At 39.8% G+C, this 17,644-nt stretch overlaps 1 protein-coding gene across 1 annotated transcript in view; it reads right to left on the reverse strand.

The window, feature by feature from the left end:
• Nucleotides 1-796: 796 nt before the first annotated feature.
• The window catches only part of LOC126379109 (probable multidrug resistance-associated protein lethal(2)03659), a 62,320-nt gene continuing 45,472 nt past the window's right edge, over nt 797-17,644 (reverse strand). The window contains exons 23-34 of the mRNA XM_050027714.1: nt 17,051-17,287; nt 16,699-16,799; nt 16,392-16,506; nt 15,775-15,866; nt 15,188-15,306; nt 13,087-13,273; nt 11,160-11,332; nt 9,425-9,541; nt 8,335-8,437; nt 7,337-7,446; nt 6,156-6,255; nt 797-4,885 (exon numbers count right to left, since the gene is read on the reverse strand). Coding sequence (XP_049883671.1) covers nt 4,850-4,885; nt 6,156-6,255; nt 7,337-7,446; nt 8,335-8,437; nt 9,425-9,541; nt 11,160-11,332; nt 13,087-13,273; nt 15,188-15,306; nt 15,775-15,866; nt 16,392-16,506; nt 16,699-16,799; nt 17,051-17,287 — 1,490 coding nt within the window. The 3' untranslated portion in view covers nt 797-4,849. The remainder of the gene's footprint in view (nt 4,886-6,155; nt 6,256-7,336; nt 7,447-8,334; nt 8,438-9,424; nt 9,542-11,159; nt 11,333-13,086; nt 13,274-15,187; nt 15,307-15,774; nt 15,867-16,391; nt 16,507-16,698; nt 16,800-17,050; nt 17,288-17,644) is intronic.

The following is a 17,644-nucleotide window of genomic DNA, read 5'->3' on the forward strand; positions in this document are numbered from 1 at the left end:
GTAGTTCGACAACGATACATACATACAGGGTGTTAGTGACATCGTAACGAAAACTTTGACGGATGATCGAGCCCATCATTCTGAGTCGATATCAAGTGGAATTTTCCATCGCAAAATTATGGAACTGAAAACATTAAAAAAAAACAATTTCACGAATTTTGCGAGAGGAAATCTCACTTGATCAACTCAGAATCATGGTCTGAATCATCCCCTTCAGTATTCGTTACGGTGTCACTAACACCCATACGTACTTGTATGGGGAGTAAGTGACATCGAAACGTAAACTAAGGGGGATGATTCAGGTCATTATTCTGAGTTAATATCAAGTGCAATTTTCCATCGAAAAAGTATAGAATATAAAATAATAAAAAAACATTGATTTTGTAACGGAAAATTCCATTTGATATCAACTCGGAATCATGGTCTGAATCATCCCCCTCAGTATTCGTTACGATGTCACTAACACCCTGTATTGTTAATTGAATGGCGACATACTATAACAAATGCGTTACGTTAGATAGGACCTCGGAAAATTACACACGGGAGTTGCATTTGGACTAACTTTACACTATATTTACTGTCACTTTTTGCGGCAGGTGAGTTTTACACGTACAGAACACATCTACTCACTGCCGCACACTCGTAAGAAGTAATCAACATTTCTATAAACACATACATACATAAACTCACGCTCGTAATCCCTAATGGGGTGGGCAGAGCCACAAGTAATCAAAGACAACTTGCAGCCATTGTTGATACGATGTCGTAAGCTGGATATGATGAAGCTTATGGTGATAAGGGATCCGCCTATCGCCCATAACATTAGCCCGTCATTTAGAGGACACAATCCCCCTGTCGGATTTTACGACATGTCCGGGAAGACAAGCAGCTGAACGTGTTCTATGTTTTTTATTTGCTCCCAGAACAGCATAGAAGCACATACCAAAACAAAACCGTCACACATATAACAAGACACGAGCGGATCGTTCATGTATTGCGGCAGCTTGAACGTGCGCTTGATAACTCCCGTCTATAATGCCTATCTTTTTTTTTGAGGATATGACGTAGATCTTAGGCCCCTTCCACATTTACACTGGCCAACGTCTCCGTAAATGTGTAAGCGGTCTTAGGCAACTGCCACTGAATAATTTTTGATAATTTGACAGCTCCAATTGCATCATCATTGTAAATGCTACGAGGATGACAAATTCTTTATAGAAAAACTCACGCCGCGGCATAAGCTGAGTGAGAACCTTTTATACGGGACACCATCCACTACACATGGGTAAGCCGACATGACGTCACATTTTAATTTAGGTATAAGTTTCTGTGTTCGTTTTCCATGTTTCTATATAGAAAATATTTCGTGTGGGCGTTAACTTCTGATGTGATGTCATTATAATGTATATATATGTAATCCGTGTCTGTGGTGTCCTAAATAATAAATGTTTCTTTCTTTCTTTCTTATAAAAACAAGGGCGATATGGACGTCCTGAGATAAAAGGGCCTCACTCAGCACAAGTCGCGGCGTGAACCACGACGCTGGTATTATGTGCGCCTGATATGCCCTCAGCACTAAATTACTCGAGTCCGCATGTCGCCTGTTAACCCACGTCGGCGTGTGAAGCGGCCGCCCCAAGACAGTTCTGGCTGGACGGCTACATACATTTACCCGCGGTTTATTGCGTAGTAACACAAGCACTAATTGTGTTTGCGCGATACCAAAGAAGCAATGAATGACGTAGGAAGTTTTATTATACGATCGTTGTCTCATATAATATGCTCATTGTGTGCATATGTCTGTCCGGCTACGCTCCCACGGTATCTATAATAAGAATTCTGTGGAAAAAAACTCTCAAATAATGTTACAATTGCGTTCCTATTAGATTAAACATAAGTACAATAAATTTCTTACTAAGTACAATATTAATTCGTATTTCTAAAAGAATATAAACATTATTTAAAATAATTGTTTACCCCATGTCCAGCATTAGGATTTCTAAAGGTTAGACATCGAATGTTTGTTGTAAAAGTGTTATTTAGAATTATTCATAAAAAACTATGATACAAAAGCAATCATTTTTCACTGGTATACATAATATATTAAATAATAAGACAGACCTGCCAATCAGTTTTTTTAGGTCATAGCAATCGCCTAGGTGGCTTTATTCTTAGCCTCTCAAAAATACCAAATTCCCGCAATTTTTTTTTTGACCTAGATATAGGGACATATTAGGACATTACTTTTTTTATTCGTCGTCTTTACGAATAAATAATTCCTTTTTTGAAATGTTTCCTCGTTTTGCGTAAACCACGTCATGCCAAAAAGAAAAATTAAAAACAAAATCCTTTCTACTAATCAGCCTCATGTAACCTAACGAACGGCCTTTATGTAAGTACTTACCCAGATTGCCGCTCTTTTAAAGCCTCTTGTGATATGTCAAAAATCGAATTAATAATTTCGTTTTATTCTAGAATAAGCACAATGAACCCTTATATATTGCATTGACATGCGCCTACAGCACCAAAAGTTAAGTATATTTTAAGTTTACGTATATTAATGTGAGATCGCACTCGGCAAGGCGTAATTGAAATATGATCAAAGCACCATTAGACACTTAATTTAAGAATTATTTTTTACTAGGAAGACACTATGGAGTAATTTGAGTAGGCAACAAATTGCTATTTAATTTAAAATAAAATCTAATCCCTTAAATAGGCAGTTAGCCTCGGACCTTTGCCTTATCAAGAATAGATAAGTAAAAATTGGGTTTTTTATAGAGCCAATTGTTTAAAATTCGAATAAACAATGTTCAAGAATACACGTAAAATACGTGTATATTTAGAATAATAAAATGCAGTAAAATACTTTACTGCTAATTCGGGCGGACTCAAACGGAACAAAATTTACTTTGATAGCTCTCACTGGTGCCGTCCTTCACTAACAATAAGTACAGTAAAGATATAGAGCTAGTTTTAGTCCTGTCAAATTAAGTTGGTGGTTGCCCAAATCGTAAATATTAAAAATGGAAAACTCGGGAGGCAATGGATTTGTATAAAAAAAATATTCCCGCTTATTTGTATGACAGTAATGTCAAACATTCTGATCCTTTTTCAAAATTCGAAATGAATGAATTTTATTTTCTTTTTAATTAGTATTTAAATAAGAAAGAAGACGCTTTCCGAGTAGGTGTAGTATACAATAAATGGCATGATTAAATTAGTTAATAAATAGTAGCAACTATTGCAATTAAAAAAACTAAAGATAAAATTTACATTACAGAAAAAAAATGCACCACAAAACAAACGTGTAAAATCGATACAGTAAGTATATTTTGTCTATTATTCTAATTGAATATTAAATACTGATGCGTAACTTATTGTAATAATTTATTATAATTAGGAACTTTCCAATCGGCGTTCCCCAAAAACACGGTAGATGGCGTTGTTGAGTTTTTTCCCCGCTTAAACTTCTAATTTCATGGATAACAGACATATGCATCTTTTACCTTTGTTTTTGGGTATAAATGATGACCCTTTTTATTACACCAAGGTACAATTACAACTTCCACCCATTATTATTCTGATCAAAATAAAGAGAAGCAATATAGGTAGCAACATCATTCTATGGGTCGTTCTTCTTTTTTATCGACAATGATCTGTCCTTCGTTCTGCTTCTGATAAGTTATGTTTTAGAATTTTATTTCATGTTTTGATTGTCCAAAAATATAGTTATCTTATTATACTCAAAATACAAGCAAAATACTAATCGGTTCCTCAATTAGTTATTAACGTAGCTTGTTTTTCACAAAATTCTGTGACAGAGTGGTAAATTGAAATGCTGTCTCCGATGAAAAGGGCCACTCAGTCACAATATTTTTTGGAATGCGCCTGCAAAGAAAAGTATGTTACCAAGATAAAGAGAACCACTAAATAGTCCTCTACAGACACATATTTATATGATGTTTTAAAACATTTATTGCCGTTATAATTTTAAAGATGTTAAATCCGATAAATCGAGAAAATGTCTTTTTATTGTCGATAAAAAAGAAGAACGACCCCTATACATAATGTGATCCAAATATCAAGCGACAATTAGTTTTATATAATGCTTCTCCCATTACATTACATTTTTGAATAATTATGTACCCCAGATATTGGTGCTAATTCCTGTAAATACCATCTAATTTTATTTTAAGTTATATCTGTCATTTTCTTATCCGCCGAAAAGGAAAGGGACGGGTAATTGACAAGCATAAAATTTATGGAACACACGTCAATTTTAAGCACAAATCTAAACCAACCGTCTAAAAATTTTACATCAGTCAATAACCCGACACATTCATTTACTCATTCTTCCTAAAATTAAGAGCTGTGAATCATCCGTCCCTTTCCTTTTCGACGGATATGAAAATGACGGATATAACTTAAAATAAAATTAGGCGGTGTTTGCAGGAATCGGGGCCATTATCACGTTAAAAGTGAATAACGCCATCTATCGTGTGTTTGGGGAACGTCGATTGGAAAGTCCCTCATTGCAATCAATTACAGCGAGATAGATAGACTGTTTTCACCAATAAATAATTATTGTCCGAAGATTCATACCGTACATTCGAGATACGTCATAGAAAAAATTATAATTATGTGTGTATTTATTATATGGGTATACTTAACTTAAAATAAAATCAGGTGTCTGCAGAAACCAGCGCCATTGCATAATGAACCCAGTCTACCCAAATCTCCATAAATGTTTGCATGTTATTGTTTGTGATTGTAACGTAGCGTCGAAAAATAATTTCACTAACAGCCTTTGGTTAGGAATGTTGATTCCCGCTGATGTCTTCTTGGTTCAAGCTGTCTTCTTTTGCTGCATTTTGTTGTAGCTCTGTAAATTTGAAAGTAGTAAATGAAACGCGATGTTCGTGCCTCACTCGGCCGGGGCCTGGGCCTGCAGAATACCAGCTAGTGTTGCCCGATAATCGACTATATATCGATTAATAATCGATTATTTTCTACATACACATATAGTCCGTTCAAGAATGATCTTCATAAAAGGTAAACAAATATGGCTGCCGATATTTTTTATCTGTGTCAAAATGCATACTAGTGAAGTGCTGTTGATTTCAGCTCAAGTTATTTTATCAAAATGAACTGACTCTCTTGGGTTGTTTGAATATTTTGTATGATAATATTAAAATATATATTGTATGTTTCTTTGTGGTTACACTAACTCACTTTGAAAGTCATTTTTTCTGCGCATTTCGGCTTATTAAGTACAGTACACTCACTTAAGTTATTCACGGAACTGACTCGTTTTCCTGACCTGAATGAAATGTCTCATCACTAATCGTCAAATTGACAGCTAGCCACAGATTAACAAGAATTTATGATGTCAACTTTTTTGTGTGAGGTTTTGTTTGATTTTTGTTTTTACATGAAAAAATGTGTTTTTAATAACTATTTTACGTTAATTTCACATTGAGCTAAGAAATCATACATCTATTGAGTGCTACGGATGTTATTAGAAGAATACTTTGCGTAGTTTCGGTTTCGGTTTGTTTACCTTTTATGAAGATCATTTTTGAACGGACTATACATACATAAACTCACGCCCGTAATCCCTAATGGGGTGGGCAGAGCCACAAGTAATCAAAGACAACTTGCAGCCACAGTTGATACGACCGAAAGCATTGACGAGGTCTAAGATGGAGCGAGCTCGCCCAGAAGGTGCCTGTTCACTCTGGTCTTGAAAGCACCCGGGTTATATGCATTCGGAAATACAGAAGACGGCAGAGAATTCCACTCCCTAGCAGTGCGCATAATGAAGGACTGCGAAGCGCTTTACGATTTATAACGATTCTGTTTTTGTTATACATATATACATAAGTACATAAACTCACGGCCGTAATCGCTAATGGGGTGGGCAGAGCCACAAGTAATCAAAGACGATGTCGTAAGCTGGATATGATGAACCTTATGGTGATAAGGGATCAGCCTATCGCCCATAACATTAGACTATCATGTTAGTGGACACAATCCCTCAGGCGGTTTTTACATCGCCCGGGAAGACAAGCAGCTGAACGTGTTCTATGTTTTTTTATTTGCTCCCAGAACAGCATAGAAGAAAGTGTTTTTGTTATATAGTTAGATAATACCTCCTCGGCCATCTGGTACAGCATCCGGGCGGTTTCCGGCCCGGTCTGCTCCACCAGGCTCTTGAAGATGCCCTGGGGCTCCGCCTCGCTCGCCTCCGACCTGCAACACATACACACATATTACATTCGCAACTCATACATTACATACGTATTACATAACACGCTCACTAATATAATAGGCTACTTTCCAACTAGTCAAATCGGTTACTCTTTACTAAACGTCAAAACACGAAATTACTATGGAATTCGTATGAAAAAGCACACTGTGACGTCGTAGAAAATCTTGATAAAATGCCGGACTTATTATTGCGTTTTTCTTTATTAAAATTCTTAAATAAGTTAAATAGACTTTTTTCTTATATTCTTCTTTTTTTGTTGAAGTGTTGCCTGGCTGTAACTTTTCATCATCATCATCATCATCATCATCAGCCCATTAACGTCTCCACTGCTGGGGCACGGGCCTTCCCTATGGATGGATAGGGAGATCGGGCCTTAAACCATCACGCGGGCCCAGTGCGGATTGATGGTTATTAACGACTGCTAATGCAGCCGGGACCAAACGCCTTAACGTGCCTTCCGAAGCACGGAGGAGCTCGTGATGAAAACTTCTTTTTTGTGGTCACCCATCCTATGACCGGCCTTTGCGCAAGTTGCTTAACTTCAACAATCGCAGACCGAGCGCATTAACCGCTGCGCCACCGAGATCCTCATACACGTTAATTACATAAGTTGTGCACGTCTGTAATTGGTGCAAATACTAGCCTTAAGATAGTTATATTAATTGTCGTGTGTTTGAACTGTTGATGTGTTTAACAAATAAATAAATATATAAAGAAAAGAAAATTTTTATCCTCTTCAAGTAACGCAACATAACATAAACAGCCTATATACGTCCCACTGCTGGGCACAGGCTTCCCCTCATACAAACGGTTCATACTCCACCACGCTGCTCCACTGCAGGTTGGTGGAAGTATTTGGGCTAGCCCGGGACCAACGGCTTAGCGTACGTAGCCGTTACATGAGCCATGTCAGGGGCTCTTGGCGGCTCAATAGTAACCCTGACACCAGGGTTGATGAGGTTGGTACTCCGCCTCACAACCCACACGATCCGGTTGATTGAGGTCTGTGCCCAGCAGTGGGACGTATATAGGCTGTTTATGTGTATCGTAAATGATGTTTACCTGTTGGAATATGTGCGTATCCGGTCTCGTGACAGTACGACAGTCTCGTTGTGGTCTTCAAGACGTGTCTTTGATTCAAACGTGAAGTTCTCCGGGATAGCTAGCGGCGCCTGGAAATAGATTTACAATGAAAGAAAGAAAGAAACGTTTATTATAAAGGGACACCACAGTAACAAATATTTATTATTATTATTTATTTTATTTATTTATTTAGGTACACAAACAGCAATATATATTTAACTTTTACAGACAGCATTATAAATAGAAAGAAAGACTAACACATAACTTACAATCAAAACACATAATAAAAACAACATACACGAGAAATACAAAATGGCACCTCCTAATTTTACTTTTAAGTTACTATTAAGTTATACCTGTCATTTTCTTATCCACCGAAAAGGGACGAATAATCGACGAGCATAAGGGTGAATATCAAAAAGTGCTGATTTTTTCCAATTTTGGTGGCGAATTTACATATTATGTTTTCGTGAAAAATTGGGTTCCGATATGAAAAAGGATAGTTCTAGCTACGAGGAACTGCATGAGTCCTAAGAATATCTTGATTATTTTTCGAGATATTAGAGTTTAAAATGAAGTTGAACCACCAAAATTGAAAATCGACCACCAAAATAGAAATCTGGCCACCAAAATTTAAAACTGACCACCAAAATCTAAAGGAAAGTAAATAAAAAATTTATCGAACACACACACAAAAAAATTTACATCGGCTAATAACCCGACAGAATTAAGTAGACTGCACGTCAAACGCATTGCATAACAGCGAGATGCCCATTTCATTCGCACGGGTTATTCATTCGTTTTAAAATTAACTTGTTGACAATCATCCGTCTCTTTTCTTTTCGGCGGTTAAGAAAATGACGGGTATAACTTAAAATAAAAATTGGAGGTGTCTGCAGGAATCGAGGCCATTGTAACATAACATGCAATAAATAAATAATTAAAGATTTTATCTATGTAAAACTATGTGAACGGACCTGTCCTTTGGAGAGCAGCGACCGGCGCTGCGGCGTCTCACTCCTGGTCGCTGCTGACATCGTCAACAGCTCGTGCGGGTGACCACTCTCCACCACGCGCCCTCTGCAATGAATAACACAACATCTTCAAATTCAAAAATATCTTTATTCGGTAGGTAACATATTTACACTTTCAGTCGTCGGATAATTGACAGCTGTTAATTTTAAAATCAATGAGTGAATAAATGTAAAACCCGGGCGTGTCAAGTAGGCATCGCGGTAGTGATATTCAAGTCGTTTGACGTGCGCTGTCAGTTCAAAAGTATCTTTATTCAGCAGGTAACATAGTTACACTTTGAATCGTCAATTTTCACATAACGAACGTCTCATCCGCCTAAAACTACTGCAGCTTCCCACACCCTGTATAGCCGGGGAAAAGAAGCTGCAAGAAAAACCTCGGCACAGGGCCCTAGACGTTCTTTTAACCTCCCCCCCTCCCACCGGTCTTTCCAGGGAGAGAGAGAGAGAGAGAGAGAAAATGTTTATTCAACAAATTGTGACACATTACATACGAAGTGTTACAAACAGAGTAAAAATAACAAAATATCATAAAACAATTTTTAAAACTCAGTACATAATGTGGCACAGCAGTGAATAGGACACGAACTCAGCATTGTGTCTATTTCCGAAGAAACAGACGCTGTTTTTCAGTCGCTCCTTAACAGAGCCCGCAGAATACCAGCGTCGTGGCTCACGCCGCGACTTATGCTGAGCGAGGTCCTTTATTCCGGACGCCACCGCAGATGATCGGGCCGTCAGTGCGTTGCATTTAGAATACTTAGTTTTATTATTATTGTTTTTATGATTTTGATTTGTTTTTCTTTTCGTTTTGGATTTTTTTTCTGTGTACTTATTGATTTCCGTGTGGTTTCTGTCCTGTGTTGAATGTAATGTACCTGTCTGTCTGTGTCTGTGGTGTCCGGAAGTAATAAATGTTTCTTTCTTTCTTTCTTTCTCGTAAGAAAGTGCAGGGGGGGAGGTGTCATATCCCTGATAATTACGCGGTAAGAACACATTACAGTTCCGTTTTAGCATAACAAGTAGCACTCACTTGTCCATTACGATGACCCTGTCGTAATCCATGACAGTGTTCAGCCTGTGTGCTATGGTGAGCACGGTGGAGTCTGCGAACTTGCTGCGAATGGTCTCTTGGATGTGCTTGTCGGTCCTGTGACAAAAAAAAGGCCGGGTGAACTAGGGAATGGGATCCCGATCTCGCGAGATCTCGCCAAATTTTTCGGGATCAATCCCGAAGCATAATATCACGAGATCCCATTCGAGATTGACGGGATTGGGCGAATCTCCTTGAGTTATACTTTTTGTTTTGATTATGCTGATTTCCAAAGAAAACTTAATTATTTAGTTAGTACTAATATTGAAGAATAAACATTTTTGTTTTCTTTCAAAAAAATAATATTTTGTTTTATTAATCTCACTATCACAAACAAGCAGGTTTCATCGTTTTCCGCCATCCTAACTTTACATTTTTTTTATGAACTAGACGAGATCCCGAAAATTTCGTGATCCCGCGGGATTGATATTACCAATCCCGCGGGATTTCGAATTTGCGATCTCGTGTCGGGATTGCATTTCCTAGTCTGAACATATAAACACATAACATAAGCCCTAATATCTCTTATCTGTACTTTTCAATATTATTTATTTATTTGTAAAAAATAAAACAGACACAAGAAACATACAAAGAAAACAGATAGTACAGGCAAGCTTATCTCTAAACAAAGAGATAATGGCCCCCATTCCTGCAGACACCGCCTAATTTTATTTTAAGTTATATCCGTCATTTTCATATCCGTCGAAAAGGAAAGGGACGGATGATTCACAGCTCTTAATTTTAGGAAGAATGAGTAAATGAATGAATAACCCGGGCGACTCAAAAGGTACGTCGCTGGTATGCAATCCGTTTGACGTGCTGTCTACTTAACTGTGTCAGGTTATTGACGGATGTAAAATTTTTAGACGGTTCGTTTAGATTTGTGCTTAAAATTGACGTGTGTTTCATAAATTTTATGCTTGTCGATTACCCGTCCCTTTCCTTTTCGGCGGATAAGAAAATGACAGGTGTAACTTAACCCCTTAAATGCCGGAACGCGTATCTCGACCAGACACAATGTAAAATCTATTGTGTCTGGTATCTCGGCATATGAGAGGTTAAAATACAATTAGATGGTATTTACAGGAATTAGCACCATTATGTACCCTAGTAATGAGAAAATATGTATTTATCACGTCAAATCTCGACAACGCCACCTATATAATTTTCGGAGAACGTAAATGGAAATTCCCTCTGGGTTAATCAGAGGTACATCCATCGCAAGACTAAGTAGAAATAGTCTGGTTTCTTAATTCTGAGCGACTTTATCTGGATGGTTCAATCAGACTATTCATCTGGGCGGTTAAAATTGGGTGGTTATTTGAGTAATTCATTAGAATTTGTCTGGGTTATTTATGAAGGGAGGAGCTCGGTGGCGCAGCGGTTAACGCGCTCGGTCTGCGATTGTTGAAGTAAAGCAACTTTCGCAAAGGCCGGTCATAGAATGGGTGACCACAAAAAAAAAAAGTTTTCATCTCGAGCTCCTCCGTGCTTCGGAACGCACGTTAAGCCGTTGGTCCCGGCTGCATCAGCAGTCGTTAATAACCATCAATCCGCACTGGGCCCGCGTGATGGTTTAAGGCTCGATCTCCCTTTCCATCCATAGGGAAGGCCCGTGCCCCAGCAGTGGGGACGTTAATGGGCTGATGATGATGATGATTTATGAAGTTCTCACTCGGTGTCGACGTTGGCGGTGGCCTCGTCCAGCACCAGCACGTTGCAGCCGGCGAGGGCGGCCCGCGCCAGGCACAGCAGCTGGCGCTGGCCGCTGGACAGGTTGCCGCCGCCGTCGCCCAGCCGGGTGGACAGCCCCGCCGGCAGGTTCGACACCAGCTCGGTCAGCTCCACCTGGGGGGAGGAAATACATTACTCTTTTGTCTTAGTAACGTAGAATTATTCATGACCCACCTAAAGGCTTCTATGTCGTAAAATATTGGAACAAGATGAACAATGTGAAAATTTAAACGAATTAAATACGAATGTGCGAATGATAAGTAATTTATATCGTTAAATGCAATCATAAGTTTTGTATTAGAACTTCATTGTGGAGTGGTTACCTAAAAAAAAAATGTAAACGACACCACAGTGGCGCAGTATCATGTATTGACAATACATGGTTCTCGGACGAATTTTTAGAAAAACTCCTTAGCGCTAAGGAAGGGCGCGCATAATATCAGCGTCGTGGTTCGGCCCGGGACTTGTGCTGAGTGAGGCCCTTTTATCTCAGGACGTCCACCACCACCTTATGATCATTTCGACTAACATCCTTCTTGCTTTTTTGTAATTGTTTTAGTGGAAATAAGATATGATACATTGTATTTAGTTAAGCGTACCTAATGAAATTATTTTTAATCATATTCACATTTATATTAACTCACATTATTTTAATATCTAATTGAAATTGTAATTTAAATATATTAGAATTAAAATTGTACACCTAGACTGGTATGCTGCAGTGGATGTAAGTATGTAATATTGTTTTTCTACTCCTCTACTTTAATCTGGCATTTAAATAACCAAAAAGTCTAATATAAGTACATACATAATTAAACTCTTTGAAAAAGTGTACGCTCTATGGTCTATAAAAGCATTGTTTACAAAGTGTAACTGTACTATAATGTCGCCAAAAAAGCATTGTTGTTTTTTTTTTTTTTTGACCTGGAAACTGGCACCTTTACTTTGTTTGGTGCCATAGATATACTATAAAAAAAAGTATACATTTGCCGCCATTTTCCCGCGCGTTGGAAAATAAATTGGAAAATTTTTGTGTTTCGTTTAAAATTACGTCGTCGTAGAAAAAGTATTGTATGCAACGTTGTATAACTAGGTCAAAAAATGCTCGTGGCGTCTCTTATTGCGATGTTCGCCAAGGCTCACATCGCAACTCACGCCACTCGCATTTTTTGACCCTTCTTATACAACTGTTGCATAAAATACTATTTTCTACTCCTCTACTTTAATCTGGCATTTAAATAACCAAAAAGTCTAATATAAGTACATACATAATTAAACTCTTTGAAAAAGTGTACGCTCTATGGCCTATAAAAGCATTGTTTACAAAGTGTAACTGTACTATAATGTCGCCAAAAAAGCATTGTTGTTGTTTTTTTTTTTTGACCTGGAAACTGGCACCTTTACTTTGTTTGGTGCCATAGATATACTATAAAAAAAAGTATACATTTGCCGCCATTTTCCCGCGCGTTGGAAAATAAATTGGAAAATTTTTGTGTTTCGTTTCAAAACACTAAAAAGTATAAAATAAAAAGGAAAAATGACGTCGTCGTAGAAAAAGTATTGTATGCAACGTTGTATAACTAGGTCAAAAAATGCTCGTGGCGTCTCTTATTGCGATGTTCGCCAAGGCTCACATCGCAACTCACGCCACTCGCATTTTTTGACCCTTCTTATACAACTGTTGCATAAAATACTATTAAGACCTTCTTGACCTGTAGCAATGCAATAAATACATTTGAATTTGATATTGTTGTCTTTCTTTTTGTGTGTGGCGTCCTTTCATAATAAACTATTTCTATTCTATTCTAAGAATGTGTAAGGATGTGAGCTTATTTAAGAGGATGTTAGTGGTTGTCGGTGGTACTGGCCTGCTGCAGCGCGGCGTGTATCTGCGCGTCGCTGTGGCGGCCGCCGGGGTCGAGGTTGTCCCGCAGCGTGGCGGCGAACAGCGCGGGCCGCTGCGGCAGCGCGCACAGCCGCGAGCGCCACGCGCGCAGCCCCGCCTGCTGCGGACACACGCCGTCCACCGACACGCGGCCACACACCTTGCTGAGCCTGCGGGACAGGCCAGGGCGCCCGGTAATACGCTACTTCCCAACTAGTCAAATCAGTTTTCATCTTCTTTTATCGCGTGGGTTTTTTTTTAAATCTTTATTTAAAGAGCTTAGTCATCTCTTTCTTCATGTAGTAACAACTACATAAAGAAAGAGATAGCAGGTTGAGCCTAGAACGCCGATACATTATCGCAGTTTTAAACCCACCCTATACATACGTAAACTCACGCCCGTAATCCCTAATGGGTTGGGCAGAGCCACAAGCAATCAAAGACAACTTGCAGCCACTGTTGATACGATGTCGTAAGCTGGATATGATGAACCTTATGGTGATAAGGGATCAGCCTATCGCCCATAACATTAGTCCATCATGTTAGAGGATACAATCCCTTTGTCGGTTTTTACGACATGCCCGGGAAGACAAGCAGCTGAACGTGTTCTATGTTTTTTATTTGCTCCCAGAACAGCATAGAAGCACCCTAACTAATCGATATAGTGCTTTAGCTTCCCTGGACAAAGGAAAAGCCAAAACAATGTTACATACTCCAACCTCCTTAATACTACAACATACAATTTGAATAACATTATTCCTTTAATTGTCATTCCGAATACACTCTAACATTGTTGCGAGGTGAATTACCAACCTCATCAACCCTGGTGTCAAGGTTATTATTGAGCCGCCAAAGGCTACGACTTGCATCAGTAAGTAGCAACCGGGAACAACGGCTTAACGTTCCTTCCGACGGAACATCTTACTTTCGGACAACCAGATGATCAGCCTGTAATGTCCTAACCAAACTAGGGACCACAAGGTGATTTATGTGATACGTCCCCACCGGGATTCGAATCCGGGACCTCCGGATCGTGAACCCAACGCTCAACCACTGGACCACGGAAGCCGTTAATGTCTCAATTTGGATGCAGACTTTAAATCTTTGGTCTTGTGTAAAAAAGCAGTAAGTTGTCACTAACAGAGATGGTATCTTTTGTTGCAGAAAAGAAATGAACGTTATAAGAAAATGTCGTGGCTCCGGGCTGTGATGCTGTCCTGTGTAAAACTGAACACCAGAGTGGCCATCTTTCTTTCCATCATATCTTTCCTTTCTTTAGAAAACGATTTGATTTGGCCGTTGCAGCTCCTCACAACGCAAATAGGCGGGGAAAAGAAGCTGCAAGAAAAACCTAGGCACAGGGTTCTGACCTTCTTTTTTTGATTTAGAATTGTAGCAGAGTACAAACTCTGCACATACTGGCCTTTCGTTCTGACCGTCATCATTTTAAATTACGAAATTCTCATTCCATTCCGCATTTCCTTTCATTTTACACTGACTCACTGCATCCCCGACCTTCATAAAAACAACACAAGTATATTTACTGTTTAGGGCCGTGCCCTCTAAATCTTGATTCTTTTGTGAAGTGTGTATATTGTGAACTATGTATATTCATATACTGTTTCTGAAGTGTTTTTAATAAACTGTATATATTCCTGATTGCTGCTTGCTTCCAATTTATCATTGTTATCACCAATCATTCCCCTACTCTGCCGGCACGTCGGGATACCAAAGTGGCCTCACTCGGCAGGGCCCGCAGAATACCAGCGTCGTGACCCACGCCGCGACTTATGCTGAGCGAGGTCCTTTTATTCCGGACTCCACCGCAGATGATCGGGCCGTCAGTGCGTTGCATTTAGTATACTTAGTTTTATTATTATTGTTTTTATGATTTTGGTTTGTTTTCTTTTTGTTTTGGATATTTTTTTTTTGGCTGTGTACTTATTGATTTCCGTGTGGTTTCTGTCCTGTGTTGAATGTAATGTACCTGTCTGTCTGTGTCTGTGGTGTCCGGAAGTAATAAATGTTTCTTTCTTTCTTTCTATACCATCGTCACCACCCAGCGTGCCGCAGAGTGAACTGACCTGAACAGTGCAGCAATGAGCGAGCTCTTCCCCGCGCCGGTCCTGCCCACCACGGCCACCTTCTCCGCTGGCCGCACTGTGAAGCTCACCCCGCGGATGGCGAACACTGGCTCCTCTACCTGTTACATTCGAAAAGCCACGTACAGTGCCACGGACAGCGCCACCTAGTGCACATTTTGTGTACCACCAGTTCATTTACGATGTCAATGTCAAAGATATTTAAAAATACGACGAAGTAACCGAAAAACCCAACAGATGTCGCTAAAAAGTAACGCAAATAAATCAGAGAATAAATTTAAAGCTCACGTGAAGCTTACTTTATGTAAAAAAACTTATTATAAGATTAATGATTACCTAAATGATAAAAATATCTGGTATTGAATATGTTCCCCTAGTTATTAAATAACTTGTAATGTACCCTCATTGATTTAAAAGATGTGCTGCTGTTGCAGTTTCTTGTCATTTCTTCTCCTCAGCCATAACACCTTGCGAAATGACGTAAATTCTAAAATGTTACATTGACCTTCAACAAGTTTATCCATGATAATTACGTTGAATAAATGATTCTGATTCAATAATGTCAATACCTTCATGGCTTCGGAGACGGGCGGGGGGTGTGGTTGGTCCTTCTTCGGGGGTTTCTCGTACTCCAAGGATACGTCTTCGAACACTATTTCTCCTGTAAATAATTAATTCTAATTAGAAATTAGAAGAAGAGCTTGGTGGCGCAGCGTTAAACGTTAACCATCAATCCGCACTGGGCCCGCGTGATGGTTTAAGGCCCGATCTCCCTATCCATCCATAGGGAAGGTCCCAGCAGTGGGGCGTTAATGGGCTGATGATGATGAAGGTCTGTCCCTTGTATGTATATCATTCCATTGTCCCAGAATAGGACACTAAAACCGCTCTGCTATCGGTTGGAGGATAGTGTTGGCGCTCCGACGCACTCTGCTCAGCAATGAAGCGGATCTTTTACGAATGATTGCACCATACCATACCATGCCATTTTTTATACCTTTTTGTTATTTTTTTTTTTTGACGTGACTTATTGTAGATTTGCCGCAGATGGCATTAACTACATGGCCGGACAAATGGGGAGCGCTGAAGGCTCTCACCCGGTACAACGTTTAAGACTACAGGCCTGAGGGTGCCCAGTTGGGCGCGAACCTCGGCTCAGGGCGATTTTTCATACCATGGCACCTACCTTTGCTAGGCCACTTGTCGAAGTCCAGTCCGGGATGGTTGTTCTTGAGCGCCACCTCGTCCACGTCCATCGGCTGCTCAGGAGGCAGGTTCGTGTACTCCAATATCCTCTCCACCTGAAATAATGTGTTATGTAAAAATATTTATTAGCTCATTGACTCAGGACCCACTCCTCGATAGTTTGGGTCTGTGTGTGTATGTCTGTGTGTGTGTGTGCGTGCGTGTGCGTGCGTACGTGTGTGTGTCTGTGTGTGTGTGTGTGTGTGCCTGTTTGTGTGTGTGTGCGTGAGTGTGTGTGCGCTACTCACTGACGTCATCTGGTTCTCCACCTCGGCCGTCTGCCTCATCCCGTACTGGCACATGCCCACCAGGCCGATCACCTGGGTGATGGCCAGCCCCACGTTGCCGCCTGTTGAATATGTCAACAATTATCAATTATTACGTATAAGTACAATAAAAAAGATAAAAAAAAAATAAACAGACTTAAAAATCTGTCAAATAAAAGTAACAAATAAAAAAGTAATAATTTGTCGAACTCTCTGTAGTCGTCTTTCCGTAGACCGGTCTATCGGTCTGTCTATTTGTCCATCGCATCAGGCAGGTCTACTGGTCTATCGAACTACTGGTCTATCGGTCTACTAGTCTATCTAAGTTACTCACCTTCGCTAGCAAACAGGAAGAAACTAAACGTCACCAGCGCCAGGTATAAACAGCAGACCATGTCCATCCAGAAGCCGAAGGCTCTGTTAGTATCCAGGACCAGAGACCAGCTAGCTGAGTGAAGATCCTGAAGTTTGTCGAACTCTCTGGCGATGGTGCGCTGCTGTTCCCCTGAGGATCTGATAGTGTTGAGTCCTGATACTGTTGCCGCGCAGTGGTTCAGGGATTGACTTCGTGCTGGAAGAAATACAGCGGTTTTAGTATGTAGGGTAACTCACATCTTTTCTGGCGAATTAAAGAAGAAAACAAGAATTATTTCAACTGCTTGTCAATCCAGGCATTGGTTAGGTTACACAATCCAGAGCTCCGGGTTCGATTCTCGAAGGGGATATTTTACAAAATCACTTTATGAGACTGTCTTCTGTGTGTTAAAGACATTCGAGCATGAACCACCTGATTGTTCGACAAAGTAAAAAAGATTGCTTGCTTCGGAAGGCACGTTAAGTCGTTGATCCTGAGCTACTAGCCCAAACACCCCACCAAACTGCAGTGGAGCAGCGTGGTGAATTATGCTTCATACCCCCTCATGACCTC

This window comes from Pectinophora gossypiella, chromosome 28, assembly GCF_024362695.1.
Source record: "Pectinophora gossypiella chromosome 28, ilPecGoss1.1, whole genome shotgun sequence".
Classification (NCBI taxonomy): domain Eukaryota; kingdom Metazoa; phylum Arthropoda; class Insecta; order Lepidoptera; family Gelechiidae; genus Pectinophora; species Pectinophora gossypiella.